The sequence below is a fragment of the Alternaria viburni genome (genome assembly GCF_023758015.1).
Source record: "Alternaria viburni strain BMP 2772 chromosome Unknown scaffold_21, whole genome shotgun sequence".
Classification (NCBI taxonomy): domain Eukaryota; kingdom Fungi; phylum Ascomycota; class Dothideomycetes; order Pleosporales; family Pleosporaceae; genus Alternaria; species Alternaria viburni.
In genome coordinates this window covers 218376-242731 of record NW_026055790.1, presented here as the reverse complement: position 1 = coordinate 242731, position 24356 = coordinate 218376, and the positions used below count along the sequence as shown (strand labels likewise).

The following is a 24356-nucleotide window of genomic DNA, read 5'->3' as shown; positions in this document are numbered from 1 at the left end:
GCGTGCGGTCGATGACGTCATTGGCTGACACCATCACCGAGACACATCGCGACTTCATCTTGTCTCATCTCCTGTACACTTTCAGCGTCCTGCGCATTCCTCAAATCACCTTTCATATCTCCACTAGAGTCTGTCCGTGACGTAAACCATGCGTTTGTACTTGTTCACTTGCCTGTCGAGGCCTATGGCCATAATATTGTCGCGACCGCGTCACGACAGCTTTCGCACCCTGTTACTAACTGATTTCGCTTTTCCATTGATGCACAGACGAGGCCTCCTATGAACTCATGCTAGGCTCATCACGCGGCTCCTTTTGTAGGTACTGAGTATGCATGGGAGCGGTGGGCTCGAATGGCCCTCTCCTCAGGCAGCTGCCTCACACGTGCAGCGCGATATGGGAGTTAAACATGCGGCGAATGGCTCATCCTTTGCTTGCAACTGTCTCTTAATCATTTTGATGTTTCCGTCAAACCATGGTCCTCTAAGCTCGAAATTTTCAGCTCTTTCAAATTTGCATGTTGGGTGCCTACGCGTACCTTCCAATCTTCTGCGCCGTTCCAGTGTTTACTTCCCCGACTACTCCCACAGCGGACTTCCACCTGCCCTCGCTTGATGCAACACCAACTTGTCTGATCTCAACGGCGACGACTTACCCTCATTCGCTTTTACGCCGATTTTCACACCGCTGCAATCGAAGGCCACCCTCCCGGCAGTCGCCATGGCCTACCACTCAGCCTACCGCGGCATTGCGACGGGTGCCAACGGCGAATTTGATCACTTTGTGCGGACAATCGACCCATCACATTTGGAAGGCGGGTATTGGAGGTTCCAGACTATCGACGATGACCGGCGCGCAATGGCCCGCGGCTTCACAACACCTGAGGATGTTCTCCAAGCTGCCGACTCCAGCGACGACAGGTTCGACGAGATCATACTAAGATGGGTGAGGGGCGCAAACGATACAAGCTTCAAGATGGCGATGTCGGGTACGGCGCATCATCATCTCCAAACGATCTACGAACTGCGCTCGATGCTTCATCTGCCCATGTCGTCCAGAGGGCAAGTGCCGCTCTACCCAATCAGCACCAACCCACGTCTTAAGCAGTACTGGGAAGCGAAATACAGAGCCCAACGACCTACCCCGATCGATCCCGCGATTCAGCTACCAGAACGGCCCATCTCATCTCCAGTGACACCAGGGCCTGTACACTCGACTTCATCGCAAGCTCAGCACGCAGAACCAGCGACACCGAAGTCCCCCATTGGCAGAGTTACCAGGGCACGCAGCGCGAAGCTATCGCAAGCAGCGGGACCGAAACCTGCAGCCAAAACTAAATCAGTCAAACAAAGAACCAGTGCTACTACATTGCCTGCAGGCCAGCTTTCGCCTACATCTTCATCGTTAGAAAAGGTCAAGATTTCACTTCCTCCTTCCAAAGCGAAAAGTCAGCAGCAGGCTCCCTCCCAACGCTTCGAAACGCAACCGTTGATACCCGCACAACCTGGTCCGTCTATTAGCGGGAGCGTGCCTACGATACCGCGAGCTGCGTTAGAATGGGGATTGCAGTCGTCACCAAAACAAGCAACATCCAATGCTAGCAATGGAGTATCTCAACATAACTGGGTTCACCCGTCTGCTCGCGCCTCTGCTGTACAATACTCTGCTTACGCAGACCCTCCACGACAGCTAGCCCACAGCAAGAGCGCTACAGACCCTTCACCAAATACTACTGCCTCGATTTCAGGAGTTTCCAATGCTTCGAACATACCAATCCGATCTCCGACGAGCGGAAGACAAGACAACCGTTTTGCGGAAACATATCCTGGGTACGTGGCACTGAGGGGGGGAGGCAATGATCGAAGGGATGGTCGCAATGCAGGTTCCTCCGCCAACAAAGGACACAAACCGATCGCAGCTCCGACAACGCCATCTGCTTTCGACGATGATGATAGCATCCCCGGTGTATCAATAAGCCCGCACGCGCCTCACAATGCTTCCTCAAAGACCCCTACGATGGGCTCACAAGAAGTCTCGTCCGAAGACCGATATAGCCCTCTACAGTTACCAGCAAGCTCCCCGGCGCATCACACCGAAGGTACAAATATCGAAGAGCCAATCGCGGCCGTTGGGTCGTGCAACACGGCAACCAATGGGCAGGCTTATGCTTCTCGGGGGAGACAACAGCCTTCAATTAGCGACCTTCGGTCGCTCAGCACATCAGACGTATCTACACTGGGTACTAAAGCCGTAGCCGTAGCGGAGAAGCCGGTAGAAACTATCTCCGAGCCATGGGGCAGTTACATGAAAGGCCTTGAACAGCTTCCATGTGTAGATTGCGGAGAAGATGAAGGACACCAGCTGGACTGCAATCTTGGGAGTAAGTGCCATAACAGCAACTCCTCAATATCTCACTAACATTACATAGGCATTACACCAATGCAGAACCTCACCGTCCTCGACTATCGCACCCTTGCCGACGCTGTCGAGCAATTCGATCCTGGCCCATGGACAACCCACTTCGTTCCTCCCGAACCCGAACCTGAAGACGCGGCGACACAAATGAGAGGCATGGCCGCCGTCATAAGGAATGAGGATAGCTACAAACAAGATGCCGAGCTTCACGGACTACCTGATGACCTCATGATGATGTTGTGGGCTTTCAAGACTTCGGACAATGTTCAGGTTATCAATGAGTATGTGGACAGCTGCTGACGACTACAATGTGGTGCTGACTTTTGCTCTAGGGAAGATTGGGATTCCGGCATCGGCGAGTTCGAGATGTGGTGATAGAACTGTATTGTTATGCTCACATGGATACAAATCCAGATTAGTGATCAAGGAGCAGTAATGTTGAGGCGAATTGGTTGTCCTGGACTGTATGCGCTGTCGCAGGAGGGGGACGTGTTGTCGTGAACAGTGTCTCCGTGGCTTGCGCCTCTGCTACTGAAAAGCGCCATGGAAGTAGAAACTGGAAAAGTTACAATTGCTCTGTACTGTCTTCATTGTCTCATAATTCGTGGATTTCGCGGCTTAGTCGACGTCGCGACTAGCGGTTGAAGAATCGAAGCCCCGCATCGTGTACCTCGGCAGCCCATCCTGGTCCGCCACGGACGAATCACGACAACAAACACCAGGCAGGTTTCGTGCAACCCTTACTCTGTATACGCTACCGCTGTCTCCGTGAGTTGTAGTCCGTGACAGTCGCTGCAGCCTAGAAACTAACGACATTTCTAGGACCATTTCTGTCATCTTGACACCAATCTCGATCTTGCAGCCTGCGGTCCCTGCGCAACGTGTACATACATAATCATAGCCATACAACTTGGAGCAAGTCACCACGTCCATAATTGCATGAAACTACTCAAGTCTTTACCACAACCATGGCCGATTTCGAAACCATCATCAACGACGCCATTGCAGCGCAAGAAATCCCCGGGTGTGCTCTAGCGGCTACAAGCCGTGATGGTACCCAAACCTCCCATTGGAATATCCAACCTCCAGTACTAACAAAACATCAGGCTCCTTCACATACTCCAAAGCCTTCGGCCTTACCTCCATGAACCCCAATTCCGCCAAACCCATGGACCTCAACACCATGATGTGGGTCGCATCGTGCACCAAACTCATGACCGCCCTCTGCGCCATGCAACTCGTAGAACGCGGTCACATCACCCTAGACGAACCCGTATACACCCACATCCCAGAACTGGAATCCTTGAACGTCCTCACCGGTTTCACCGACGCCGGAGTCCCTATTGAGGAAAAGCACACAAAGCCTATTACTCTCCGTCTCTTGCTGACGCACTCGAGCGGCCTGACGTACGAAGGTATGCATCCGAAAACGCTAGCGTGGCTGAAATATCACGGGAAGAAAATGAATGCCTCGCCAACGGTCGTGGAGCGCTTCGTTGCGCCGCTTGTGTTTGAGCCGGGCGAGAGCTGGGCGTATGGGCCTGGGGTTGATTACGCCGGTTTACTAGTCGAACGTATCTCCGGTCTCACCCTAGAAGAGTACATGAAGAAGAATCTCTGGGGCCCGCTTGGTATAACGGATGTTACGTTTTTCCCTTCCACGCGCCCGGATTTGCAGGAGAGGATGGCGGAGATGTCGGGGAGGGGTGAAGATGGGAGATTAAGCGTTCATGAGGGGAAGATGCCTTTTGTGGATGACAAGGGTGAGGAGGTGACGGGTTGTATGGGTGGCCAGGGCAGTTTTACGTGCGCGAAGGAGTATATCAAGGTGTTGAAGGGGGTGTTGGACTGCGACGAGGGAGGCGAGGGCAAGCTGCTAAGTAAAGAGAGTTTGGAGGTGTTTTTCAAGCCGCAGTTGGGTGAGGGGAGTCGGGCGATGCTGAATGCTGTTGTACAGGATGATGCGGTATGTGCTTCCTTCTATTCTCTTCTTCCAGGGCGGTTAAGCTAATAATGGCACAGGCGAACAACGCAATGGGCGGTACACCCAAGCACGTAGCTAAAGACTACGCCCTCGGCGGCCTGGTCATGATGGACGACGCGCCCGACGGCAAGAAAGCAGGGACGATGCTCTGGGGCGGCTATCCCAATCTCATCTGGTGGATCGATCGCAAGACCGGACTTGCTGGTGTTTACGCTGGCCAGGTTGTACCGCCTGGGGACCTGATATGTGGAAAACTGATGAGGAAGTGGGAGGAAGGTTGTTATGAGATGTTTGAGAAGCATAGAGAAAGTAAGTCGAAGCTTTGAATGTGCTGGTGGAAGGGCACGAGCGGCAAGGTGGATGTGCTGACGTGTGAGAAGAGGTGTAGAAGCGAAGACGTAGATATAGCAGGGCAGACATCACGGTCAGGCAGTGTAGAAGGGAAGAGGCGATGGGTTTTATGGGTATATTCTTCTGTCAATGTTTCTCATCAAGCTCATCCGATGCTCAGCAGTGATGCGATGTGAGCGTTCCGTAACCATATCCATCTCCATGCATCTTCATGTCCATCTCACTTCCAGTAAGCACCACCAAGGTCCATGCTGACCTACCACCCAATGAGTCCGTCATTCCAAGCCGGTGAGCTCCTCGCAACCGCGCCATCAAGGCAACAAAAGAAAGAAATGTAGATACATGACACGATACCATCCAACGCCAACTACACAAAGCATCTAGCGACGACGACCAGCAGCCTGGAGCTCAGCATTGCGCTTGAGAGCCTCCATCTGACGGAGACGTCCGTAGTCGCTGGCGGGAGTGGGGGTCTGACCGATACCGCGACGGGCATTCAGCATGGCGGCAGCGTCCGAGAGATCGGTGTTGTTGTTGACAGGAGAGACAGACTGGACCGCTGGAGCCGGAGCCGGGTCGCCGATGACGCCGTTACCACAAGGACCGCCGAGACCGCGACCGGAGTTGAGACCTTGATAGGCCGGATGAGACATGTCGCCGAGATTGAACTCGAACTCTGACAAGTCAAGCTGGAAATCGGGAAGGTCGAGCTGGAAGTCAGAGGCGAAAGAAGAGGTGTCCTTGTTGAGACAGTAGTCCATGTTGACGGCGTCGTTGCCCAATGACTGAACTGTGTTGTTGATGTCGATGTCGATGTTGTTGATGTCGGAGTTGGACATGGGAGAACTGGCGGTAGACATCTGCGCCTTCTGAGCTGCCATGAGAGCGCGGTACTTGGCGGCGTCCTCGGCGTCGGAGTCGCGGGTGGTGATAGCGGTAGCCGGGCTGCTGAGGAATGCAGTAGGACTTGAAGGTGTGATGGTGAGGCTGTTGCGCTGTGTCTCTGGGGAAGCGGTCGAGGTGCCCATGAGCTTGGCGCCGCTGTCGCCAGTGCCGAAGAGGTCTTCGCCGATCATCTCGAAGTCAGGTGGGGGAAGTAGAGTGCCAGGCTCGCCGATCTTGATACCGGTGCTGGGGTCAATGCCCTGGAGGAGAGGAAGTAGAAGACGGCCTTTCTCTTCTTGGGAGAGCTGAGACCAGGGGAGGTGGTAAAGCTCTCCGACGCAACGAACGGGTCCGGAGGGTGCAGAGACGGTGCGCTTGTGAGCCTTCGCAGACTTCTTGGGCTTGGTGACCTTGGCGGCCTTCTCCTTGGGAGGCTTGGGAGCTCTGGGCTTGGGCGGAGCTTTCACCTTGACAACCTTGGGCTTGGGAGGAGCCTTGGGCTTGGTCGCACGAGGTTTGGCGGGGGCCTTGGTCTTCTTGGCCGGGGTTACCGGCGGAGCTGGGTTCATGAGAGGCGTCCACATTGCCTCGATAGGCCCTGGAACGGCAGGCAAAGTGGAGGCCGGGAGGGTCTCAATGGCCTTGGGGAGAGTAGAGGACGCCAACTCAGCACCTTGTAGATGCCTGGCGTGACTCAGGAGGTCACCGCCAGGAGGTCCAAACGACATGTCGCCGGCAAACTCTCCAGCGTTGAAGCCGTAGTCGAAGTTGAGAGCGACGTCGTCGCCAGAGGTCTCGACGGACGGCAGAGGGATGTCCTTGAGGAAGTCGTCGTTGCAGAACATGCTGAAGTCGAAGTCCATATTGTTGGACATGTTGATGAATACTTAGGTTTGAAAGAAGTGAGAAGGTAATCGCTGAGATGCTTGTAGGTAATCAGGAAGTAGTGTGAGGTGTAAGAGAGACGAATAGAAATTGATTTTGACAGCCACAAGGTGAGCTCTGTGGGAGAAAGGCTCGGCGTCGTTATCTAAGCAATTGAGGAGGCTGGTTAGAGAGTCTGTGAGCATGAAGGTAGATAAATACCGCACCTTTTCCTCCATCTTCTGCGGTGCAGGTGGTGGTGGTGGTGGATACTTCAGTTACCCGATTCGGCGTCGCATACTGTGGCGGCGGGCAGCGATTGGCCCAGCCTCTCGAGGAACTGGTGTTCTGACCGGGATCTGGCGTCGTTCTGCGGAGGTTCGGGGGTTGGGGTCGAAAAGTTGTGTTTCAGGTCTCCTTCACTTTTTGCGCAGCAGCGCCTGACTGGCTCGGTAAAGGCTCAATAACGCGACAATAGCAAGAAAGACGAGAGAAAGAAGGCAACAGATAGTAATTGTGCGACTGACGACGTCATTGCGATTTAGGACGCCGTTTGGTGTGCTGGCTGCGGTGGTTGTGACAAGGTGAAGGGGCGCCGGTGGAGGAACAGATGGCGAGCGCGACATCCCAACACAGCATATCTGCTAGAAAAGTCAGATACTGAGGATGATTATATGTATCAGAATGCGCTTGTGGTACCTTTGCATACATTTGAGCAAATCGTACGTCATCGCATCTCAGTGAGCCAGCCCGTCGCTGATACACGCGAGAGCAGCATTCCGCGTAGGCGTCGTGAGAGTCTCGGCGCTGCACCAGCAGGCTCCTCAAAGTGTTGCGTATGAGTCGAAGAGCCATTAGTATGGGTCGCGATGTAGATTTGCATTCATGGTGCCTTCTCCGTACTTCGGGCTCCTCTGGTGGGACCGTTTGGTGAGGGGATGGCGATGACGTCACTGATCACGACACCGGGCGCGAACATCGACCGCGGCCCTAAGATGACTTTGTCAGCTTCACCTGGCGAAATGATAATTGAGAAAGAGGCAACATCTCACGGCGAGGATGGGTGTAATTGTGTAGACGTACAAACCTTGAGGATTGCATGTGCGTGGTGGTTTGTCCGGGCTGTTGCCGACTTATATAACACAGGCACCCACTATGGAGGAGGGAAGACACTGAACATCCATATATTTATAACGTTGATTGATATATAAGAACGACAATAGCTACTGAAGATAGGGTGACGTTGGCCTGTCAAGCGCCAATCATGCGTGTCATCCTGCAGATTGCTGGGCGCTGCCGCGAAGGATCTAGCGCGAACATGGACAGAACCCAAATGCCACCGCGCGTGTCATCCTTCCCGCATCATCCCATCTCTCTGTCCGTCTCCTCCAGCGCTTGCGCGTCTCATTCATTGAGCATCTTCGACCGTTACCCGTCTCCAGCCTGTGTGCACCCTATTCGTGCGATGGGGTAGTCTCATTTGTGGATTGCAGACCGATTGTCGCGCCTGCCACCTTGCTTGCCTTGCATGGCCAGCAGTCCATCGCGGCCTCGTCTTCCATTGTCGCCACACGATAATGCAACCGTTGACCTCCAGCTTGCTTATCGCATTGTATCACCAGGCGCTTAGTCGTCTCCAATCCTTAGATAATCCGTGGCCCAGTGGACCCTGAGCTCCTCGTCCATGCCCTCCCACACCTTACGCGTCATCCTTTGATCAATCTGCTGCCACGACGATTGATACTCTGGAATCTGCGATACTTCGACGAGGCGGCTTCGCGCAACCCGGCGTACCACTTGAGGTTTCGCCTTCCGTGCCTGCGTTGGGATTGACGTTCGGTCGTCGCGTCCTGGGGTGATGGGACTGTGCGTTCGTCTGCTTGATGCTCGCGTCAGCAGCGGCGTCCTTGGATCCGACGCATTGTCCGCCACATTGTTGTGAGCATCTGACGTGGTGGCGAAGTCGATGCCCCGTGGCGCGTATGTGTTGCTCACTGAGGATCGCGCAGAGCCAGCGCTACCCTGACTCGCATTATGATCGCCAGCCTCAATGCGCATCGCAGCCTGCTCCTCGGAGAGTGCCGCTACCATCTTTGACAACCACACTTTACCCGCAATGTAGATGGGGTACCATCCCTGTGGCCGTAGTGCCTTCAACGCGGCTTCAGTAGGCGACAAACACACTCCGGACGTAGAGTCGTAGAAGGTCGCAGAGATCAACTCCGGCGGAACACCCTGAAGCCCATGTGCCATAGCAAATGCCAGCGTCTTCCGATCATGGATCTCGGGGTTGGCGGGCGGAGCAGGCTCGACGAAATGTTGCTCACCCTTCTCTGCTTTGAGGGCGGCAATCTCGTTGTGTAAGCGCTCGGTTGTTGCGACGGCCTCGTTGAAGTAGAGGTGGTACCAATAATTTACGTCGCTACTCGCGATCATAACGTCGCTCTCGCACTTATCGACGATGGTCTTGCTCCACTGCTCGATCTCCTCAAGTCTCTCCTGTAGCTGAGCGTTGGTGTCGAGGAGGCTCTGGTTTGTAGCGGCGGTCCCGCTCACCAGGTCCAGCAGCTCGGACTGGTCTTGCTCACCGAAAGCACCTTGCCGGCTTTTGGCTACCTTGCGGAGCATGTTCAGCTCGTGCATCATCGCTTCTGTACTTTTATTGAGCGTGCTGTTGGACTTCTGTTCTACAATGAGCTTGGCCTCCATTATGTCGTGTTCGATGGAGACTCTGAGGTGATCGCTGTCAAGCTTATCAAGCTTGGCTTGCATATCGGTCTTCTCGTCCCGCTCGGCTTGGAGAGAGTTTCGTAGTTGCTCATTCTCGAGATCGATCGCATCGAGAGCTGCACAATGAGCGCCCGGTGCAACATTGCCTTGCTGTAATTGCTCGAGCTGTTTCGCCAAGTCCCGGATTTGGTCATTCTTCAGCGCCAGTTTGTCTTCCAGCAGATGCACAACCTTCTCAGAGCGGCTCAACGCCGCACGCGTATTCTGCTCGGCTTCTCGGTGTCGTGTGACGTCCGTCTCGGTATTCTGGATTGTGTCGAGCAGGTTTTCGCCGTGGGTCCTCAATCGCTGCACTTCCGCCCGCTGCTCCGCTGCTTCTTCTTTACCAGCAGCATTTGCCTCTAACACACGCTGAAGCTCACTTCCGGTTGTGAACTTCTGGCGTAGCATCTGCGACATGGTTTCGTACTCTTTCTCGAGCTGCTGGATCCGAGCCGTGAGGCTGATGATGGTCTCCTCTTCCTGAGACATGGCGTCGTAGTATTCAGCTACCATACGACTGTTCTTCATCTCCAATACTTCGTTCTTGCTTTTCAGATCGTCAGTCTTGACCCTGTGTGCTTTGAGAATCTTCCTCTTCTCAAGATTGGCCTTCCTCTTTATATCTTCACGCTCAGCGGTCACCTTTTCGACCGTTTTCAGGAACGTGGATTCTTTTCGCAGGCATTCTTGGTGCCACTTCTCGGTTTCTTCACGCTGGGCTGCGATGGCCAGGTCGTGATCTGCCTTCAACGTCGCCGTTTTCAGATCCTTGGCCTTGACCTCCGCTTGGTGCTTCTCAGCCGCTTCAACGAAACGGTCATTCAGGTCTCGGTTTGTCTCGTCAACCTGTTGGCAATAGGCCTCCATGTCGGCCACTTCTTGGGACCACTGATCTACCAATCGCTTGTCGTTCAGGCGCTGCGCCCGCTGCTCGGCGTATTTTTGGTTGAGAGCTTGGTATTGAGCGTCTTTTGCGTCGCGGAGATCGTCTTGTAGAATCCCATACCGCCCGCCAGTGACCATCAACGCCTGGCGGAGCTTCTGTGTGGTCTTGCCATCGTCGCTTCCAGGGTACGAAGTACGATCAGTGTCGGGGCTCGCGCCGCGCTCGTCGTCGCTGTCCGGCCCAGAACTCGGCTTTCCGCTGCCGTTGGGGGAGCTGGTTGTCGAAATCGATGAGGCGATCATGCCGTGTGCTATTCGTGCCTTCCGCCAGGTGTTTTCGGTTGCGGCGTTGATGCATAGCGCAATGTTCTTGCACAGCGCATTGTCCTTCGATGTCTTATCAGTCTCATTGTTCGTTTGTGTATTGTCATGACCTACGTGGAGCGAAACTTCTGTCTCAGTCGCACGCCAGGCGAACAGCGTCTTGATCTGAGCCAGCCTCTCCTGGTATACAGTGTTCGCTGGGTCGCCATCGACCTGCGCGACTTCGTATAATGGCTGACTGCGCGCCATATTCTCGTGGCTGGCCTCGGTCGGAATGGCGGGTTGCTGTTGGGTCTCCATGTCGGGCGCACTCATGTTGGTGCTGGTGGAGCTGCTTGCAGAAGCGATCTCGTTGGACGTCGGCGCGCTCAACATGATAAGCTCAGGTGTGGTCAGGGGAAGAAGATTGGTTGAATGGGCGTCTACTCCAGAGTTGAGTGAGCCTGTTGGTGTGGGCAATTGCTAAAGCGGACCCGTAAAGAGAAAGGAGAGTTGCTGTGGTCATTCAGGCGTTGCGCAGCGCGCATGACGTAGGCGCACGACTATCGCGAGATTCACTGAGTTGTTACACTTTGGGTCAAAACACGCTGACAGGATCTGATAGGGCCAGTCATGGGGCGCATTATATGATAGTAAGGTGTATCTGCACGGAAGAACCACTTGAACATCACTGTGAAGATGCTCAAATCTACCTAGTGTTGTCGTTGTCGGAACGAAATACTACACAGGTCAACATTGAGGAAGCTCTTCGCCACCCGCTCGCGATCGAACGCCCCTTCAAAGACTGATGTTGTCATGCTAGTGGCGCTCACGATGCGCCTATTGCCGTCATGATTCCACAGCTCCTTTTAGGGGCTTTTATCGTTTTATCGATCATGAATATGTATATGTTGAAAGTATTACCTGAACTATGGCCGATGCGAACAATGCCTGAGACTTGTTGTCGGTATTTGGACGTGACAATGTGTAGACCGCCACACTGTGTTTGTCTTTATCTGAGTTAGAATAGAAGGAGAGTTACATCGATGCAAGCCCCTATATTAGTTTCCTGATAGCGAGGAACACAAATATTGAGATTAGAACGCGCTGGAAAAGAAGCAGTGGTAGTAGGAGTTAGGAATACCCAACTGTTTCAGAACTTCTGAAGCAGCTTATATTGAGGTTGCTGTATAGTTTCTAGACCTTAGATTTGAGCACGATGTTTAAGAAAAAGATGTAAACCCTAAGAGCCTACAAAGCTGAGTTCCAAGGTTTTTGTGAAGCAATCACGTGACGTGACCCAAATCTAAATTGATCAGCTCCATTTGAGGTCCAACCAACCGAATCGAAAGTCATATTGGGTGCAGCCAAGAAGCTACGACGGATGTGAAGACACTGCGAGTTCAAGAGCGGAAGTCAGAAGAAGAAATGAGTACGAGAATGCGAAGACACGGCGAAGGCTGTACGCAGCCCCGACGTCCGTGATCCCGACCACGCCCCAGTGGCGCTAATCCAAATGCAGCCTAGTACATCCCTTTTGGCAGTCGCGACTCCAGTAATCTCTCCTCGCTAGTGATGAAGACGTTACACCAGCAGGGCAGGCCCTCCCCAACGGCCATGAACAGATATCCCACGCGTGGATTGTTACTCGCGGCTCATATCGATCGGTTTTGATGATGCCTGAATGTCATGACGTCTTGTTTCTGCGGCTGATGGGCGCCGCCTTGGCAACGCCGGAGGCCTTGACGTCCGGAGCGCGAGACGCCCGTGAACGCGACGCTATAGACACGCTCTAGGCCTGCTTATCTCATGCGACAAACAACACGTCCTACCTGCTGCATTAATGCGCGTATGTTGCTTGCGCATTGTGAACGATGATGGACACCCGTGACGCGCCGTCGGTGACTACTCACAGCTCCAACACGATGCAGGAGACAGCAGACAGACCCGCTGTCGCGATCGATGTTTCTGGCAACGCCGACCCAGAGAAGCAAGTCGATGTTGATGATGGGAAATCGAGCAAGGCTTCCAACGAAGAAGCGAAGAAAGAAGAGAAAGAAGGAAGTCTGAAAGACTACTTTGTAAGTCACAGATGCGCACGAGAGTAACGACCGCAGACTGATGTCTTTTCTCACAGCGTATCTTTACATACGCCAGCACGGCTGATCGCGTACTGTTCGGTCTTGGACTCACAGGTGCCGTCGTCGTTGGTGCTGCGCTCCCCTTGATGACTCTTGTCTTTGGACAGTCCACAGCCGAATTCAACCAACAAGCGACCGGCCAAGATAGCTCGAACTTTACCAGCAACATCGACAACTTGGTACTCTATTTTGTTTACCTCTTTGTCGCTCGCTTCGTTATTGGGTATTTGGGTACTCTGTGCATCTGTATCGCGGCAGCCAGGACAACATGCGCGTTGCGAGAGGACTTTCTGGACAAGTTGCTCCGTCAGGATGTGGCTCATTTCGACAAAGATGGCAGTGGATCTGCCGCGACTCAGGTTACTACCAGTGAGCAGCCTGATTCAAATGTTTAGGTACACACTACTGACATCGCGGCCTAGATGGCAACAGGATCAATCAAGGCACTGCGGAAAAGCTATTCACGTGCGTCCAAGGCATCTCACTCTTCTTCTCCGGCTTCATCGTGGCAATCGCTGTCCAATGGAAGCTTGCTCTTATCGTGATGAGCATAATACCTGCCATCTTCCTAATTACGGGCGTGTGCATAGGCATGGATGCGCCCATCGAAGCTAGAGTGGTCAGTACCAGTGACAACATGTCTTGACGCCGTGGACTAACAACGTGCACACAGACCAAAATCTACTCGCAAGCTGGTACTCTGGCGCAAGATGCGATCAGCTCAATCAGAACTATTCACGCCTTCGGGGCTCACCAGAAGATCGTTGACGGATACGAGACTTACCTCCAGAAGGCGCACAAGGAGGGCAACAAGAAGTCCGTCATTTATGGCGTGCTCTTCTCCGGCCAAACATTCCTGGTTATGTCAGGTACTTCGCTAGCCTTCTGGCAAGGTTTTCGCATGTTCCAGAGCGGGGAGATTGGTGATGTGGGCACAGTCTTCACCGTCGTCCTGAGTGTCGTGCTCGGTGCCACTGCAACACTGCTCATCTTTCCGCAGATACAGGCTTTCACTAATGCCTCCTCGGCGGCAGGCGAGTTGTTCTCCATCATCGACAGGCCATCAGCCCTCGACCCACTCTCGGCAGAAGGCATGCAGCCATCCGACTGCGACGGGGAAATTATCATCAACGATCTACGGTTCGCCTATCCTGCACGACCCAGCGCACAGGTCCTACGAGGGCTGAGTTTGTCGATACCAGCGGGAAAGACGACGGCTCTAGTCGGGCCCAGTGGATGTGGTAAATCGACCTTGGTCGGTCTGCTTGAGCGATGGTACCAACCTGCTACTGGTCAGATACTGCTTGATGGTCGAGACATCTCCGAATACAACACGAAATGGTTACGGTCCAACATTCGCCTCATTCAGCAGGAACCTACCCTTTTCCAAGGCACAATCTTCGAGAACATTATTAAGGGCCTTGTAGGAGACCAGAGGGATCTGCCAGCGGAAGTGCAAATGCAACTCGTGCAGGAAGCGTGTAGGAACAGCAACGCGCATGACTTCATCGAGGCGCTGCCGGAAGGCTACCATACCCAAGTTGGAGAGCGCGCAAGCATGTTGAGCGGTGGCCAACGACAGCGCATTGCCATCGCTCGAAGCATCATCTCGAACCCCAAGATTCTGTTGTTTGACGAAGCGACTAGCGCTCTAGACCCCCGCGCAGAGAAGGTCGTGCAGAGCGCACTCAACCGCGTTTCGATCAACAAGACGACGCTGATCATCGCCCATAAGCTTGCCACTGTGATGGCGGCCGACAACATCATCGTCATGAAAGAAGGCCAGATCTACGAGCAGGGTACACATCATGAACTCCTCGAGAGCGATGGTCTATATGCGGCAATGGTGCGCGCACAAGATCTTGGTACAAAGGCCAACGACGAGGACATTGAGAAAGAGCTGCTGGAAACAGCAGATGTCGAAGACGCTCTGGACAGCAAAGCCCCCATGCGACGAATGCAATCGCAGTACAGCAACACGGATCTCGAGCGCGAAATCGAGCAGCTTGCTGCTGGGACTTTGGGCTACTCACTCATCAAGTGCGTTTGGATCATGCTGAAGGAGAACCTGGATCTCTGGGTTTGGTATGCCGCCACCATCATTGGGGGCATCATCGGCGGCGGTACCTACCCAGCCCAGGCTATCATCTTCTCTCGTCTTGTTAGGGTTTTCACACTGCAAGGGTCTGAGGCACAAGACGAAGCAAATTTCTGGGCACTCATGTTCTTCGTGCTGGCTCTCGCCAACCTCTTCGCATACTTCGCGATCGGTCTTGCATGTAACAACATTGGGCAGGCAATGACTCATCGCTATCGACGGGAAATGATCGAACGCATTATCAGCTTTGACCAGGAGTTCTTTGACCGCCCGGAGAACTCGTCTGGTGCGTTGACCTCAAAGCTGTCATCTGCACCGACAGCATTGCAGGAGTTGATGTCTGCGAATTTGGGTCTAATGTTCAACATTCTGGTGAACATCACGGCCAGTAGTGCGCTTGGCATAGCGTATGGCTGGAGGCTTGGATTGACGCTGGTGTTCGGCGGGCTGACCATCATCGTCGCTGCCGGCTACTATCGTATTCGACTGGACCAGAAACTCGAGAGTGCCACAGAGGAACAGTTCTCTGGCAGCGCGGGTTTGGCTACGGAAGCCGTCACCTCCATACGGACGGTCAGCATGCTCACTCTCGAAACCTCGATCATGCGGCAATACAGCGACACACTCCGGGCTATCACGGGCAAAGTCGTTAAGAATCTAACCTTTGCGCTGATCCCATACGCGCTTTCGCAATCCGCTGACTTCTTAGTCATGGCTCTAGGCTTCTGGTACGGATCGCGGCTAATTGCGAAAGGCGAGTACACTACGTCGCAGTTCTTTGTCATCTTCATCGCCATCGTCTTTGGTGGGCAGGGTGTCGCGCAATTCTTCATGTACAGCACGTCGATCACAAAGGCAGAAGGCGCCGCGAACTACATCCTGTGGCTGCGGACAGTCAAACCGACCATATGCGAATCCGATGAAACCGACGGGAAGGGGCCGCCATCTGATGGCACCATCGCCATGGAAGATGTTGAGTTCAGATACAAGCAGCGCAACGCATTCCGGGTGCTTAGGGGTATCTCCATGAAGATCGAGCCCGGCAAATTCGCTGCTTTTGTTGGCCCTTCAGGTTGTGGCAAGAGTACAGTCGTATCTCTGTTGCTACGCTTCTACGACCCGATATCCGGACGCATTACATTGGATGATCAGGATATCTCGCACATGTCCCCTCAGCTCTACCGCCGTTACATGTCGCTGGTCCAACAGGAGCCACCACTCTACCTTGGCTCCGTACGAGAGAATATTGCCCTTGGTCTCCAACACAAGCCTTCCGACGCCGAGATTCAAGAAGCCTGTCGCCAAGCCAATGTCCTCGAGTTCGTCGCTTCGTTACCCGAAGGTCTAGAAACACCCTGCGGGTCTAAGGGCTTGCAGTTCTCCGGCGGGCAAAGACAGCGCATCGCGATCGCAAGGGCGCTCATTCGCCAGCCACGATTGCTGCTGTTGGACGAAGCGACATCAGCGTTGGATACTCAGAGTGAAAGGATCGTGCAGAAAGCACTCGATGAGGCTGCGATGTCGAGGACGACGATTGCCGTCGCGCATAGGCTGTGAGTACATCCATGTGGAGATACAGGATGATCGATCACTGACATTGCATACAGGAGCACGATTCGACACGCAGATGTTATCTTCGTTATGGAAGATGGCATTATCGCCGAAATGGGTACTCATGAGGAACTGCAAAGATTAAGAGGAAGGTATTTCGCTACGTGCTTGGCGCAGTCGCTCGACCAAGCATGATTTGATACTTATAATACGAGGCTTTTCAACGCATGCAGATCGTCGCGATACACGTGAAGTCAGACTTTCTAAGGCGATTGTAATTGGCCGACGCGGTCCTTCTCTTTGACGAGAGCTAATTCGCATGTTCAGACCTACTAGTCCGCTCCCGTTTCTACAGTCGCCCCGCCTCGCCTAGTGTTTTGCTGAATACAGCAAGCGTTCAGCGGTCGGGAGTATTACCATACATCAAGTTGGCACCTACATTGACTGCCATGGTTACTCTCACAGAGCACTCAACGATATGTCTTCTTTAACCCGGAACTCCGAGCTTTCGCTGCTCGCCATGCCAACCAATGATCGGCCATCCTTCAGGGAGAGTTGCGAACGGAGGCAGTTCGTATCGACCATGGCAAGCGCCACTAGTGCACTTCAGGTTGCACAACCCAAGCATTTTGCAATAGCACACACTCGCATTGGGGCAGTGAATAGGGTCTTGCCCAAATATTACTACAAGAATTAGTACACTGGGAACTCCATGACCAGGGTGGGGTATCTTACTATGCCAGGAATACTCCATAATCCTTCCACTGATTGAGTCTTCCAAGGTTGTCCTCAGCAACAAATTTCGAATGCGCTCATAGTATTCAACCGGTTGTTCCTGTATCTTTTCCTTCGTAGCAGCGAATTGCGCGCAGCAAGAAACACCAACTGCCATTGGAATGTCGCGACCTGGGAAGATCACTTCAAAGGCTTGTTTGTAGAAATGACCCGCATGAGGCTGAGTGTGGGCTGCGTCTACTGCATCTGTGAGTGGGCGAATCTCGTGCGGGCAACCCAGAACCCATACACAGCGCAGGTTGAGATACCCTTTTTCCTGTAGGTAGGAAAAGCGAAACTTTCGCAGGATCGACAGACCGTCATAGTCCGGATCGTCGTTGTGCCATTGGTATCTCTCCGCGTGGAGAAAGAGAATGTTTCCTGGCAATTTGTGGTAGTTGTCGATGATGAAGCTATTTCAGAGTCAGCCCTTGCATAGCAAACGACATAATCGCGTAGGGTTGTATTCATACGAAAGATACACCATCGATTCACGACCCTTGTTCAACGGCACCGTGAGCTCGGCGGTTGGATCGTCCACCACATAGACATATTTGCGCCACTCTGGAAGCTCATCGTAGAACCAAGACGTATTCTCATGCTTCATGGAAGCGATGACTAGGGCCTTGTCAAACGGGCCTTCGTTAAGAGCGATGCCGCCATAAAGTTTATCGGGAACATTCGAGCTCAGTTTCCAGAAAGTCAGAACGGATAGGAGTACGAGACACGTAGCGATGAAAGGGTTTCGAATCGGTCGACGCAACGCGGACATGACGTTGGCGTAGAGTCTCATATTGGAATTGAAGATCGATGAAGAAGGAACGACGCACAAGTGCGAAATTTTATTCCATCCCTCCAGACATTAGGAGCAGCAGCACATGACTGTGGTGTACTTTGGTTGTTGAGATGAGATTTTACTAAGGACCATGGTAGCGATACGCTGAAGCCAAGGTTTACATTGGACACGTGATAGCGTAGAGTCTGCTCATGGATCAGGGCATGTCTGAGTGATATGCGCGGAATCATGACCACAGCAATATTACGAACGTGTCAGCAGCAGCTGAAAGGGTTCAGTTCCGGCCCCCAAAGTCATGCCGCGGCCAAGTCCAAGGATGGTTAGCCTCTGGCCCCGATCTCGGCTCGACGTGCATTAGCGTGATGAAAGATCGACCAGACGACAACAACACGCTGCGACACATCTTCAAGCACACAAAACGACGGATGTAGCCGCGAGAGCGCTACTTCGACAGATTCCAACGATGAGGATAACAAGTCACACCGGAGCTTCACAACCGGCTCTGATGTCCATCAACCTCGAGTCGCCAGACTGAGCGACGTGTTTCGTGGCGCCTCCGCTCAAATTCAACATGTGGCAAATCGACGCCATAAGCCACCCATAGTCCAGGAAATCGTCACTATCTTGTTTCAGCTGCAGCCACAACGAGACCTACTCCTATTACTGGAGGCCTTGCCGTGGGGCCAACGTGCTCTTGGCACGATAACACACCTACGAGACAGACCGCCCTCCCCCTCTCTTCTGAGCGCAACGATGATGGCGAAGCATATGTATTGGAAAGTCGCGGACTAACCCATCGATGTCTTGCAGCATGTGTATTTGCATATCTTTCGAGAAGGATTGGAAGAAACTACGAGCATGAGGCTAAGCGCCAGGCTGCCTGACAGCCTCAGGCCGAACCTCAGGCCGCTCAGCCAGTAATCCACATGCGCGCTGTAAGGCCCCCACCCTAAGATGGGCGATAGCCACTGCAATTGGTCTCAATATCGACCGCAGCACAATGGCGGTGCACGGCCTTTCAGCACACTATTCTCATAAGATCAGATCTGGGCCTCGCTCGCGTGTTTGTACGTCTCTACCAAACCATTCTCTAGACGCGTACCGAATTGTTACCTTCGGCCTTCAACACCAAATCCGCTTGACCGATGGCTGGCTCGTTCATCACGGTCTCGCGATGGGTCTTCTTCCTGTTCTGCCTTACTACGGTCACTTTTGCGCATACACTCAATAAGCCCCCGACACGAGCACTCGACCTTCGACCAAGAACTTCCCCCACACCACAGGAAGCTGCACTAAACATCAAGCGCGCCCTCAAGCAAGGACTCGAAGTCTTCAAACGCGATGTATGCGAAGATGCGTTTCCAGGCGAAGGCGCAGTAACAAATACCTGCAACCCCAGCAATACGCTCTGCTGTATCCGAAAGGGAGAAAGCTACCCCCAGTGCCAAAATCTCCTCAATAAGGGATGGTGCTGCATCGACAATCCCAATAGCGAGCCTGGCTGTTACGTCGACCAGCCATCTGTCTGTGAAGAAGCCGACTCGGTGCCATGCGCTAACCTTGAGGCTGGCGTAGATCAAGCATGCTGTCCAGGCCAGACTACATGCGCGTCGGGCTACAAATTCACCGAGAAGTTTGTACGCTGCCAGATTCTCTCGGCTGACCTCGTGTCACTTGCCAGCGCCAGCGCCGCTCCAACAAGTAGCTCGAGTATTAAGCCAAGCTCCGCATCGCCAACGTCCGAAATTACCTCGTCTGCGTCAGACTCAGCATCATCAACACCCTCTTCCGCCCCTGCTACAGCATCAGACGTCCTATCCAACGCAGCATCGAGCGCCATACCGCCACCTCCGTCTAGCAATTCGTCTTCGTCTTCCTCGTCCTCCTCCTTGTCAGGCGGAGCTATCGCGGGTATCGCCATTGGACCGACACTGGCGCTGGTAGTCGGCGTAGGCCTATGGTTTCTCTACAAGCGTCGACAGAAGAAGAAGTTGCAACCATATGCGCCGCCGGTGATGTACCAAGACGCGTACCCAAAGGCCGAGCTGGCATCAGAGCCCGTCATTCCTGGGCCCTACAAATATCAACATGCTGCCGCCGAGCCACCTCAGGAGATGCCTGTGCAGTACACCTACGAACTCGACGGCGGGGTTCATCGCGGACCGTAGAAGAGGAGTAATGCTGTTGCGAGGACACGCTTCTCTTTATAATGTCCATGGCTGCGGCGACACCCGAAATTCACGCCGTCATGCACTGTAGCCCCGTGTAGACGAGGGCACGTTGGCTTTGTACTCTCATGTTTAGATGTCTCGTATTCTTAATTTACTTGCCTCATTCCACCTGGAAATCTTAAGTTACCTGCACACCGCCATCCAAAGCCAGTATCTCCTCGCGTATAAGTCGTATGAAATTCGGAAGGTGTGGTTGGCTCGTCGTCTCTGGGTCGCCTCTGGGCATCGCAGTACCATGGGAAGATGATTATCACGCTGTCAATCGGCTTCGAGTTGACTGGTGTGAAGAGTGAAAGTGAATTAGACGTGCCTTCCTCGCTGCCTGTGGCTCGTACCCGAAGAGCCTCCAGAGCTCTTGCCTCCTACCTCTCGCGTCCACACCACACCAATTTCTTTTCGAAATCTGCCAAAAATCGCAAAAATGCGAGGACGCGGCAACCATCCGCAGGGCTTCGGCCAACGTCAAGTGCCGACAGGACCTCGACGAGGGAGCTACAATGCGCCATCTGGAGCACCTCGTGGCAGAGGTGGCTACAGTGCCAACCCCAGTGCCAACGGGTACAACGATGGGTCTGCCCATGGCAATGCCAGTGGCAGTGCCAATGCCAATAACAATGCCGACAACGGTCAGTATAGGCTGAAGCTCGACGTCATGTACTACCTTCGGCCCCACGACTGCGTCGACCAGCTGGAGATTCCGGCCGGCTCTGGAATGAGCCGCAAGGACACGACCTGTCTGCATTGTGGAGAAACAAACATTTACGGGCATGGCTCGTATCATTTGCTCCGCGACGGCTCTTGCCCTCGTCGCTGCTGCCGTTGTGGAACCATGAACCACCAAGGATGCGTAAGGCTTCTCCCCCATGCTGAGGTCCACCAGATGCTGATGCTCGATAGCTTTGTGACCGATATTGGCTCTCTGCTGCCTTCCTGAAGCGTGCGTGCCCAAGCGAAGGGATGCGTAGGCCCAGGCAAACTCGCCCATCGCCACTCGATTTGGAGGTCATTCGACGCGACTACCCAGAGCACCGCGAGTTTGCCGATAGCGTGCTGCCGCTTGCCGACAAAGGACACTACCATCCGTCACAGCAGGTGCCCAAGCGCTCACGGGGTGACGACGACGAACAACCGGAGCCGAAGCGATTACGGACTGATGCCGGTGGTGCCGAGATCGATAAGATGAGGGCGGACATGGATGCTCTCCGGGCCGAGAATGAGCGGCTCAAGACTGAGATTGAGCAGCTCAGGGCTGAGAATGAGAGGCTCAGGGATGCGAGTCGTACTTCTCCTCCTTTCGTTAAGAAAGAAGAAGTCGACGAGCATGATTTCAACGCTCTTAGCGAAGAGTTCGACAGACTCGTTGATGAAGAGCTTGCTCGAATAAGTCGGTGAGGTGGATGCCGAAGAGGACTATTTCGACAAGGCTGTGCGTTATTTGGAGGGCCAAGAGGTGACGGTGTCGTCGTCTCGTGATGACCGCTCATGAGTAAACACTTGTGAGTGTACACCTTTGAGTAGATGCTCGTGGGTCAATTAAATGCTCGTGAGAAAAGCTCACGAGGAAGAGGAAGAGGTCATCGCTGCGAATAGATAGAGGGTGCGGCATCAATGAATGTATTTGAATAATTGAACAATCAATCTGTGTGTTACGGCCAGCTTTTGCAGCACTACGCTTGAAGACATCCCGCTGGTATCTGCTAGATCGTGCGGCATGCCTCGTAATTCGAGCGGCGTTGTGAGAAGTGGTGTGTGGGAGATGATGTAGCGGATGGGGTGCGACTTCCTGCCCAAACCACCACAGCTACGTCAACGTTTGTCATCCGATTCTTCGTGCCTGCCCTCACGAGCGTGATTACCAAGTAGCGCGCACACGTCATGAACTCATTTCCTCAAATTGACTGCAACGCCATACCACTCACATCGAAAAAATGGCCTCCCACCTGCCTGACGATCCCGACGCGATTGAGCGCCTTCTTGAACCTCTGCGTGCCCAAAGAGAAGTCAGCAGACTGCGGCGTGAAGAGATCGACCAAAGGTTGGACAATTGCACCAGTGACCAGCGTTTTGCGGAGCTCCTGGAGAAAGAGAATTTGCCTAGCCGTCATGAACAACGAAAGAGGGTTCGCACCTTTGTCAAAACCCATCGTCTCGGGGTAACAACAGATCCAGCTGCCACAATTAGCCATCAGCATACCGACGCTAGGCAGGGGTCAGAGGTGCCAAAACTGCAAGGGCACCAAGATCCGTCTCGGAGGACAGTGCCAAAGAAGAGCGCAGGGAAACGGCAAGCCAGTGCCGAAGACGTTTTGCGCAGTCGATCAAAACGTCCATCTCGCCGCTCTGAAGAGAGCGACTGCCCGTTTGCTAGCGATGCCGAACCCGAAAGCTACGTGCCTACGATTGCCCCTTCGAAGCTTCGTGCCAAAGAATACCCAATTGCGATACTGTTGCCTGTCCAAGGTGGACGCAACGTCGTCATACGCAACGGCATTCCTGATCGGCTTACGACACTGCTTCGCAATGAAGTCAAGAAATGGCTGACGAACGACTTGTGCATCAGAGCTTGGAACGATGCCGATTCGGAAAGGAATGCTGCTTGCATGCTCATAACTGCAGAGAAATTGATCGTCTCTGATAATCTGCCGAAGGGCCAAGAGCCTACCAGAGCGTGCCGAAACTGCTCCACAAGCGTCGAGGACGGTGGTTTATACGACCCAAGGCCTTGCGCCATGCTACGGGCGGATGCAAAGGGGGAGTACATACTGGTCCTGCCCTTGCCAGAGGATCTGCGAGAGGGAAAGGGGTGGAAGGAGAGGGGTTTCTGGGTGAATGAGACGCCACGAGCTCCTTTCCCCCGGTTCGATGCTTTGCGCGCGTGAAGCGGTCACGATGACCCCGGCGACGGTGGCAGTCGAGTACGTCTCCGTGCCGGAGGCTTCACGTTTTGCTGACGGATCTGATGTGCCGTTGCAGGAAGTCTTGCTGCCAGAGGTGCTGTAGGACCATGGTAATTCCAGGACACGCTCGATGGATTCATCGACCGGTATGGTAAATGCGTGATGGGATCATCACGCGTTATGAGAGGACTTGATGGCGTCATCAAGCGGTAATTCCGATCGATGGATTTATCGATCAGGTTCGTTAGATAGTGTAGGCGTTGCCTTTGCCAATGCTATGCGTCGATATCTCATCATTCTCCACTCCATATCTCGTGTGATAGTTCCATGTACGCTCAGGTATGTAGCCAAGTATAGCAAGACGACGTTGCACAGGGGCAGGAACGAATTCACAGCTGTATTCTATAACGCCACCCATTCAGATGCAAATATGTTGCATGCTTCCAACCTTCATGCGTTTCTTGGTTCGCTAGAACTCATCATGACATTCCTTTTAATTCAGTACGCTGTATCCCATCAGGATGTCTCTTCCGTTTAGTTAACTGTACAGGCTGGCAGTCTCTCGATCTCATAACGAACACAGCTGGATGTTTAAAAAGAACAGCAGCCAGAGCGAACATGGGCTGCATATGTTGCTTTTTTTGAGTTTGAAGTATGGAACGCTGGTTGAAGAGAAGAGGAGAAACAACGGCGGGATTTTATATCCCTCTGGAAGGACAAGTTCTTGCCTGGGTTCTGCTTTTCTCATGTTCTTTGAGTGTCTTCGTTTCTTTGACAGAGCAGGAGAGAAAGACATGTCGGAAAAGCACTTGACATTTGGTGTCTGCACGACGCAGAAGATGTTTAAGAACGCGGGTTAAGTTAAGCATAGCTTTGTACATCTTAGCATAACCTCTTATAAGTTGTAATAGCAGTACGTTTCGAGACTCTCCCCTCCTCTAGACTTATGTAACCTATGTTTGTTTATCTTGGAAAAGAGAGAAGAGACATGACTTGGTATTCTGAGCATTTTGATACCTAGGATCGTGTGTAGTAGAAGAAGAGTGGAAAGCCGGGCGTGACGGCCGGGCTTTTATATCACCACAAGCTCAGCCGCCAGTCATACAACCTGGGTTGCGACATTTCAATGAAGTTTCGTCGCGCTCACCGTCAGCGACATATGCAGTGCATGGTGCCTTTTCTCGTTGTTCCGACAGAGGACATGCGTTGCTGACTTCGTATTTTTGATGAGGCGCGGAGCCGGCGATCCCATCAAAGAGGATTCCATGGCTTTTGGGAGAAAGAAGAGACTCGCGACATGATCACGTCTTCGAGATCTTTTGGTACCGCCACAACTTGTCATGGGGGAGGAGTGCGTAGATTTGCGAGAAGAAGAGCGGAGAAGAGCACATAGAGATTCAAGCTTGTGCTT

The 24356-nt window shown here is 53.3% G+C and overlaps 8 protein-coding genes across 8 annotated transcripts; 5 read left to right on the top strand and 3 right to left on the bottom strand.

Annotated features, from left to right (window-relative positions):
* Positions 1 to 718: 718 nt before the first annotated feature.
* On the top strand, positions 719 to 2788 carry J4E79_008647 (uncharacterized protein; the record flags this gene model as incomplete). Its single annotated transcript, XM_049357502.1, has 4 exons — positions 719 to 1505; positions 1851 to 2378; positions 2427 to 2694; positions 2746 to 2788. 4 exons carry the CDS (start codon positions 719 to 721, stop codon positions 2786 to 2788), a joined length of 1626 nt encoding a protein of 541 aa, XP_049207973.1.
* Positions 2789 to 3381: 593 nt separating this feature from the next.
* Positions 3382 to 4723, top strand: J4E79_008646 (uncharacterized protein; the record flags this gene model as incomplete). Its single annotated transcript, XM_049357501.1, has 3 exons — positions 3382 to 3466; positions 3520 to 4379; positions 4436 to 4723. The coding sequence occupies 3 exons, from the start codon at positions 3382 to 3384 to the stop codon at positions 4721 to 4723; spliced, it is 1233 nt and encodes a 410-aa protein (XP_049207972.1).
* Positions 4724 to 5128: 405 nt separating this feature from the next.
* J4E79_008645 (uncharacterized protein) lies at positions 5129 to 6508 on the bottom strand (the record flags this gene model as incomplete). Its single annotated transcript, XM_049357500.1, has 1 exon — positions 5129 to 6508. The coding sequence occupies one exon, from the start codon at positions 6506 to 6508 to the stop codon at positions 5129 to 5131; it is 1380 nt and encodes a 459-aa protein (XP_049207971.1).
* A 1615-nt stretch (positions 6509 to 8123) lies between these two features.
* J4E79_008644 (uncharacterized protein) lies at positions 8124 to 10793 on the bottom strand (the record flags this gene model as incomplete). The annotated part of the gene is made up of 1 exon (XM_049357499.1): positions 8124 to 10793. The coding sequence occupies one exon, from the start codon at positions 10791 to 10793 to the stop codon at positions 8124 to 8126; it is 2670 nt and encodes an 889-aa protein (XP_049207970.1).
* Positions 10794 to 12382: 1589 nt separating this feature from the next.
* J4E79_008643 (uncharacterized protein) lies at positions 12383 to 16442 on the top strand (the record flags this gene model as incomplete). Its single annotated transcript, XM_049357498.1, has 5 exons — positions 12383 to 12538; positions 12595 to 12967; positions 13021 to 13217; positions 13272 to 16249; positions 16304 to 16442. 5 exons carry the CDS (start codon positions 12383 to 12385, stop codon positions 16440 to 16442), a joined length of 3843 nt encoding a protein of 1280 aa, XP_049207969.1.
* A 2990-nt stretch (positions 16443 to 19432) lies between these two features.
* Positions 19433 to 19882, bottom strand: J4E79_008642 (uncharacterized protein; the record flags this gene model as incomplete). Its single annotated transcript, XM_049357497.1, has 2 exons — positions 19433 to 19772; positions 19851 to 19882. 2 exons carry the CDS (start codon positions 19880 to 19882, stop codon positions 19433 to 19435), a joined length of 372 nt encoding a protein of 123 aa, XP_049207968.1.
* A 587-nt stretch (positions 19883 to 20469) lies between these two features.
* J4E79_008641 (uncharacterized protein) lies at positions 20470 to 21440 on the top strand (the record flags this gene model as incomplete). The annotated part of the gene is made up of 2 exons (XM_049357496.1): positions 20470 to 20702; positions 21014 to 21440. 2 exons carry the CDS (start codon positions 20470 to 20472, stop codon positions 21438 to 21440), a joined length of 660 nt encoding a protein of 219 aa, XP_049207967.1.
* A 536-nt stretch (positions 21441 to 21976) lies between these two features.
* J4E79_008640 (uncharacterized protein) lies at positions 21977 to 22927 on the top strand (the record flags this gene model as incomplete). Its single annotated transcript, XM_049357495.1, has 1 exon — positions 21977 to 22927. The coding sequence occupies one exon, from the start codon at positions 21977 to 21979 to the stop codon at positions 22925 to 22927; it is 951 nt and encodes a 316-aa protein (XP_049207966.1).
* Positions 22928 to 24356: the final 1429 nt, after the last annotated feature.